Here is a 7,988-nt window from a genome sequence, read left to right as displayed (position 1 = left end):
GCGACAACAGCGCCGGCCGGGGTGCCGGCGGAGGCGGCGGACCGCCGGGGACGGCCCGGCCAGGCAGCAGGGCCGGCCCCAGAGGCGGTGGCGGCGGCATAACAACCGCGTCCAGGGGGCTAGCCCCGGTCGCGTAAGCCGCCGCCCCGTCGTCGCGCACGCGCGACAACGCCTCCGTGGCCGTGAGCCGAGCGCGGAGCTCCCTGAGCTCGCGCTCAAGCTCGACCTCTCGCTCCGAGCCCGTCGTCCGCTTTGCCTGCTCGGCGGCCGCATATTTGATATGCAGTGCCGCCTCCCGCAGGCAGCGGACGTACGTCCCCTGCAGGTTGCGACTCGTCGTCGCAACCTTCTGGACAACGGCGATTTTCTCGCAAATCACCGCCCCCAGGTCCGCCGTGGGAGCTTGCCGCATCTCTGCAGCAATCTCCCTCATTTATCGGATTCATCATTCGCTAATTGTTTCAAAAAACGTACTGCTATAAAAGGTGCAGACGCGGTACCATACGTTACAGTATTTAATTTGTATGTCGCAATAGGTTGATCAGGAGAAGTACGCCACAATATTTTTTGAAATTCTCTATCTTCTGGATGGACTTGAATTTGCCTGAACATCTTTTCGATGTCAGTAGTTAAGACAAAAGCGTGAGTACGAAATCTCAATAGAATCGAAAATAAAGTATCTTGTATGGTTGGACCAACTAGTAAAATATCATTTAAACATACACCAGTCGAACTCTTAGCCGATGCATCAAATACCACTCTTATCTTGGTTGTCATAGTGGATTCTTTGAATATTGCATGGTGTGGTAAATAATAGCCCTTGCTAATATCGCTCACGATTTTACTCATATGACCTAATGATTTATATTTCTCTAAAAATTCAGAATATTGCTTTAATGAGCTTGGATTCTTATGAAGTTTTCTTTCTAAAGCTATAAAACGATTCATCGCCATAGTTCGCTATTCGCCTAACATGTATGTAGTTTCGTTAAAAATTTTGCGACGAATGTCGCGGCGGGACGGAGGAAGGAGGCCAGCTCAGTCGGCTGCCAGGGGTCGAACAAATAAGACGAGTGTAGCTTGATTAATCGGTAGGTTTATTTGTCTTCGGGGGGGGGGATTACAAGAGTCGGGGGTCCTTAGATTCTAGTCTTAGTGGCTAGCGGCGGAGTGAATGCGGCGGTAGTCGGCGGTTCGGCGGTAGTCGGTGGGCGCAGCGGAGTGCACGCGGCGGTGCGGCGGTCGTAACGCGGCGGTAGCCGGACGGCGGCTCGGTGGTAGTCGGTTAGCGCGGCGGTCGGAACGCGGCGGTAGCCGGACGGCGGCTCGGCGGGAGTCGGCGCGGCGGAGTGAACGCGGCGGTGCCCTCGATTGGTGGTGCGGCGGTCGGAGTGCGGCGGTTCAGGCGGCGTGGTGGAGGGGAGGTTTGCCCTCGATCGTGGGACGGCCAGGGGCCGTTCCGTCGGTCGGGTGGAGCAGACCCGTGGTGTCCCCGCCCCCTTAGGTGATGGCCTGCGGGGGAAGAGGGGTCGGGATGGCCCGAGCAGTGGGTTTGACCCGACACTGTCGGAGGGCCTCTGGGTTAAAGGCTTCCTGCAGACACTGGGACAGCGCCCCAGTGAGTGAGTACCTTGGAGGATCCAAAAAGCAGAGAGCTCGATTGCGGTCGGTGTGTGCCGGTACGCAGGGTGTCGAGATCTGCCCCGATTGTGCCTCGCGCCGCGGTATTAGTAGCCGCGAGGCACAATCTTATCGGCGAGAACTGCGAGGCGCGCGTAGCCATCTCGCGGCCGCGACGGTAGTTGCCACGCGGTGCCTCGCTGGCGTTGCGCGGGGACGCCGTAACGAGTTATTCATTACAATTTTATTCGTTATAAATATTTATTTTTCGTAAAATGATCTTCACAATTACGTTCTTCCAACGACAATGAGGCTACATTTGAAACTTCTTCCACTTCCCAGAATTTATTTAACTGCTGATCAAGAGACAGTGTTAAAAAACATGATCTTTGCTTAGTCTGTGACTCCCTTTTCCAGTCTACGTCCCCTGTTACAATCCATCCTAATTTTGTAGCTTGTAAAATTACCTTATCGTCATTTAACCTAACCCAGACCGTTAGTTAATAATTTATAAAAAATGCTATTTCCTAAAAGCATATCTACTTCGGCTGGTTTACAAAAATGAGGATCAGCCAATTGAATATTCTTTGGAATTTTTAAATTTTCCCTTTTAACGAAATTTGCAGGCAATAATCCGCTAATAATATCAACAGCTACACATTTTATCTTGTTATTATAATCTCCAGAAAGTGAGCTAATTTTAGCTTCTACTAAAACATTTGCTTTAGTTTTTATTTTATTAATACCTGATAAACTCCAATCAATATTTTCATTCTTCAAATTTAAACGCTTAGCTAGTTTATTTGTAATAAAATGCGCTTGAGAGGCACTATCTAGCAATATTCTACAAACGTGTTCGTTATTATACTTGTCATAAACCTTAATAAGAGCAGTACCTAATAATACTTCCGAATCATTTGTGATCGTTATGACTGTTTTATCACTCACACAACCGGAGGACGTGCTGGGAGAACTCTCCTCTGTCTTAGAAACAACCATTCGGGTTGAAAAATGTAATAACAAATTATGTGGACGACCACATTTGAAACAATTTTTAAACGAACAATTAGAATTATTGTAGTTTCCCTTAAGACATTTAAAGCATAACTTGATTTTACGAACTTCATCAAATCGTTCGCGTACTGTTAATTTTAAAAATTTTGGACATTTATATAATTCATGACCCTCTTTGCAAAGATAACATGTACCCTTATTAATTGAAGTAGCATAATTCTGTATTCCTTTATATTTATTGCTACTACGATGATTTTGGAATTTATGAGATGTTGCAAAATTTTCCGTTTCCGGATCATCACCTCGTGCTTGTTTGTTAATAAAATTAATCAGTTGCTCGAATGTGGGCAATTCTTAATTTTGTCTAATTGTTTAGCTATTAAATAAACCAGAATAGCATCCCAATTATCTACAGGTTGCTTAGCAGTTTTAAGAGCATTGACGTGCATCTGTGCTTGTTCAGATAACGTACGTAAATTTATAGCAGATTCACGATTAATTTCAGGCAATTCAAACAATGCTTTTAGATGTGAATTGATAATTTGTCGAGGTCTATTGCATTTTTTCTGCAATAATTCCCGTGCTACATTGTAATTAGCTTCAGATGCATTAAGTGCAGAAATTAAATATGCTATTTCCCCGCGTAAGGAATTCTTTAGTAAATGAAATTTTTGAACTGCCGGTAAGTCAACATTATTATGAACCAATGACTTAAACGTATCGTGAAAATTATGCCACTCCATTGGATTTCCGTCAAAAGGTTTTATTTCTATTTTTGGCAAAAGTGTGTTTGTTTGTTTTGCTACTAGGTTACTGGCAGAGTCGTTTAAAGTACTTGTAGAAGCAGGTCTACTCTGTGCACCTAATAATTTTATATTTTTATTCAACCAAGCTATTGTGGAAAAGAACTGACTTTCAAATTGATCTCTGGTAGGAACATGATCAGAAACATCATCCTCCATTTCAATAATACTTTGTACCTTATCAAATAAATCACGTAATTCTATTAATCTTGTTTTACGCGCATCTAATTCTTCAATATCGAAATCTACCCTTTCGTTTATAAAGGTTACAATACGAGTTACTTGAGCCTTAATATTGGATCGTTGCTTTTTCATCGCCTTTAAATTTGCAGATTCTTGAGTAGACATGATCACTGAGATCGAACACCGGAAAAGGAAAGAAAGAAAAACAAGGAAAGTGATTCGTTACACTCACCGAAGTATAATTTACATATGGTAAATATCGTATGTCAATCGATGTCGTCTCGTGATGAATTAAAAGATGAAGTATATTGTCGTTGATATCCCCGACGTTGAGAAGCCGTTCTGCCACCGGTATAATCGTCCTATCCGGGTAGGTTGTAGAGTCCGCTCGGCAGGTTCCTCGTTTCTCTTGAACTGACTGCTGCTGACAAGCCGCAACAATCCCAAAATCTCAAAATGTAGGGAAGAATTGTGGTACTCGATTGATGCACAGAGACCACAACGAAATTCCAAAAGTATTGGAAACACACTTTTCTATAGCTGCTAACTAAGGAGATCACTGGTTGCAGTCAATAATGCCAAAAATCCACGACCGTTGAATGGTAAAACTCAGTACGTCCGGTCTGGAAACAGATGTTTCATACGGTGGAAACATCTGAAACATCGCTTCTGCGATGCGTTATCCAATTCTTGTATTACCGGATCACCGATCCGGCTCGAAGGACCAAAATGTCACTCGTACTTCAATTGTACGTTGAAGTTGCCCAAAGGAAAGTAAAAGGAATACACACCGCGCAACTGGTTAATAACTTTATTATAAAATGAGTGTGTCAATTATAAACTGTTCAAGAGAATCGTATCGAACTGATACGTCCGGTGGTTAACATGAATCTCCCGTTTACGAAGCAGGAAAATTCGCTCCCCCGTAGGAAACTAAAAAGTGGGGCATTGGGCCCTACCAACGCAAATGCTAGGACGCTTTCCCAGCCCACGCAACGCCTACAAAACCCAAAAGAGGGGATGCGCCAGACAACGTGGAGTCAAAGGAATAACAAGGGTAGCGCCAGGATGGCTACACAGAAGACCCCTGTTCCCCAATATCGAACTCCGGGCCTTACGCAATGCATGGCTAGGTTTACGTTACGTTAAGTGCCATCGATAACGGTACGGTCAGGACAACTTTCCCAGGAAGTCTCCTGCCGTACTTGAGTCCTAAACAATAAATTTAAGCAAAAGGCACCAGTTGACTCTCAAAATAACATTTCTTAAATTACGATGGCTTAAACATCAGCTCGTCTCAACACTACCGAAACATTATTTTTATACTGCTGTTCATATTGCCAGTTAAAAATCTCAGCGTGTAAAACAAATGCCAAACAATTGCGGTGGGTTACCATGGAAATAACATATAAGGATTATTCGTGCAATCGCACGAGTAACTATAATCACCGTCCGTATGCAGCGAGCATCAGACGTTGGGTGACTATAGTCACCACCCGTACATAGTGAACGTCAGGCGTTGGGTGACTATATTAAGCGCTACTCTTCCTGAGTGACCGACTCCGTCGGCGATGTTGAGATATACTGGATCACGTGTGATGTGTTGCTCTTCCGAAGGTGACACTCCTGATGTCACTGACCTCGGTGACGTTGATCAGATGCACTGGACCAAATGTGATGTGTTGTTTTTCTGAAGGTCACACTCCTGATGTCACTGACTTCAGTGGTAAATTCTCACAAGATGAGATTTCCGGACTGATGCTTCCTCCACAGCACTGTATCCGGCTCGAAGGACCAATATGTTGCGACGCAAAGTGACGATCGGTCAGGTTCAACCGTTCGGATGTGTCGCGCTCACAGAGTAAACTAATACTCGTAGCGGAGGATCGAAGAGATAACGAAATATTGAATATATGTGCTGTACTAATGAGTTCTTTATTTTACAAGATGTAAAGTATATCGAGTTCTTATACTGTGATGTGACCGTGTTGGCTATTGTGTCAATTCTTTTTTTTTTTCTGTCTAAGTTCTGTCTTTATATATTAAATGCAGTGTGCATTGGAGAGGGTGTGTGTTGAGTGTGATTGGTCGTGTCTGTTGGTGTGGGTGTGGCGAAATTTGGTGCGAAGGTAGAAAAAGACGGATTGTCATTTTTTCTCCTTTTCTAAGGGTGTCCTGGGATTCCTGGACATTAACTGGCGAAACCGATGTAATTGGGGTATTTACAGGTGAGAAACACGTGTTCGTCAGCTGTCCCAAAAATCCCAGGTTATGACCATTGACCGCTAGTAAAGGTAATGACGAGTTACAATGGGCCCGCGTGCTTCGATCGCTGTATTGTTTTGCTAGGGTGCACTGGTCATAAACGCGCCTCCAGTTTCCTAAGCCTAAATTGCTTTTTACAATCTAACGCTCAAGAAAGCTGTTGTTTGTCAAAGCTGTTGTCGATGAAGTCTGTGTCGGTGATTTCAATGGGACCCACCTAACAATTGCAAGCTTTTTTTGCATATTTATGATATTTCGTTGCTTGGAAGCTGTACGTACTACTGTAGGATATTCGGTTTCAAAGAACGGCAGTTTCATGGATAATTCTAAACTAAACTGAAATAGTTCAGTGAAAATTAATACTATGTAGATACATATACATTTTGTTGTCGCTCGCTCTCGTCGCACTCCGCACGCCTCACCCTCTATGACACTGCCTTCTCACTCACGCATATCACCCGAAGGTCCCTTCGGGAATCTTCGCCCGTGTGTTCGGCTCCTACCATCTACCATCCCGCTACAGATTACAAGGTGGTTTCGGGAGACCCAGCAGCCAGCTCCCTAACGAGCCATTCCACGTTAAAACGCACAGAACTGCGGTCATAGTCAGTGATTTTTTTCAAATTTACAGCATTTTTTGATAAACACGATAAAATGAACCATGTCAAATTTTTGGATCCTATCTCGTACCGTTTCCGAGATATTTAATATTAAATTTTTGAAAAATTGGACGAAATCAGCTGACACGACATCACTTCAACCTCAATATTTTGGTTATTTTTAAACATAGAGTAGTAATCTTGCTCACATTTTCAAGCTAAAGAAACGATTTATCTAACTGTATACACAAAATTCTGTTTATTGTTAATAAATACAATAGTAATTAATGTTACATTTTGAAATGTCGATTGGACACTGTTCCCATCCATGGATGAATTTGTAGAAAATATCACTGAATTCCTCGAATCTTCACCTTTAAAATGCGCTTTTCGAAAAGATGGAGCGATTGCGGGAACATTAAAAAAAAAGGAAAGTTTATCATAATGTACGTCCCGTGGCGTATAGTTGCCACGCGCCGCGCGGTCGTACATACCGGGTGGCGCACAATGGTATCGCTTTCCAAAAATAAACCTACTTATCATAACATGTAGAAAAATATATGTATATTTTACACTACCTAAATTTTATTATAAAGTGTTTTGTTGCGTTATCATATTCATTTTCCTGCTATTTATTTGGCAAATTAATGTAATTTTCTTACTCCCGTAATTGATGATTTGTATCTGTAATTAGGAAAATATAGAAAGTCAAATGAAAATCAAAGAACGTCAATATTTACAAACATTTTAAGAAAACTATTAAAATATTTTAACATGCTACAATAAAATTGGAGTTTCAACTTTGACTATTTTTTCGATGATATTCCAAGCGATTATACTTACAAGCGAGTATACTTTCAAAATATGTACTTCTAACTGGCCACACTTCATATTTCAAACGTCGTCACATGTGTTAGTCCTTCCTCTATAAAATGAGGGTCCTCAAGATGTGGTATCTCGCTGGGAAATTGCAAACTGATTGTATGCCCTGCTTTACACGTGCCCCAGTAACTATTATTTATCAGGTTTTTTATAGATTTTTTTGCATGTCATTAAAGAGGGATAATATAGGAAAAACTGGATAATCCGAATTTTCTGTGTTACTACCCTCCTGGTCGAAATAAAGCGTTGAAAATTGGTACACATGTTTTTCTTGGTGAGCTGTTAAATCCCAGCCCATCACAAATCCAATTCGTTCTAACTTTTGACCCCTTTATCGGGCTATACCCTTTATTGTTGTATCTATTTTGTGTAACTGCTTTCCAAAATTAGTAACTGTATCCTAAAAATTAATACGAATCGAAATGCAGATTCTTTAATACACGTGTATTCAAATATGTATATATACATATACAGGGTGTCCCAAAAATGTCCTCCGACCCGGAAATGTGGCACTCGGGGGGTGAATTGGAACAACTTTTTCCTTAGCAAAAATTTAAACTGAGGCTTCGTTTACGAGATATTAACGAAAAACCGCGACCAATCAGAGCGCGAGTTTGCCAGC

The 7,988-nt window shown here is 42.4% G+C and overlaps 1 protein-coding gene across 1 annotated transcript in view; it reads left to right on the top strand.

Annotated features, from left to right (window-relative positions):
* The first annotated feature begins 5,249 nt into the window (after nt 1-5,249).
* LOC107190807 overlaps nt 5,250-7,988 on the top strand; it is a 28,187-nt gene continuing 25,448 nt past the window's right edge. Inside the window, exons 1-2 of the mRNA XM_015579690.1 lie at nt 5,250-5,346; nt 5,394-5,449. Coding sequence (XP_015435176.1) covers nt 5,250-5,346; nt 5,394-5,449 — 153 coding nt within the window. The remainder of the gene's footprint in view (nt 5,347-5,393; nt 5,450-7,988) is intronic.

The sequence above is a fragment of the Dufourea novaeangliae genome, unplaced genomic scaffold (genome assembly GCF_001272555.1).
Source record: "Dufourea novaeangliae isolate 0120121106 unplaced genomic scaffold, ASM127255v1 scaffold230, whole genome shotgun sequence".
NCBI lineage: Eukaryota > Metazoa > Arthropoda > Insecta > Hymenoptera > Halictidae > Dufourea > Dufourea novaeangliae.
The sequence above is the reverse complement of the archived record's forward strand: the minus strand, read 5'-3'. Positions and strand labels throughout refer to the sequence as shown.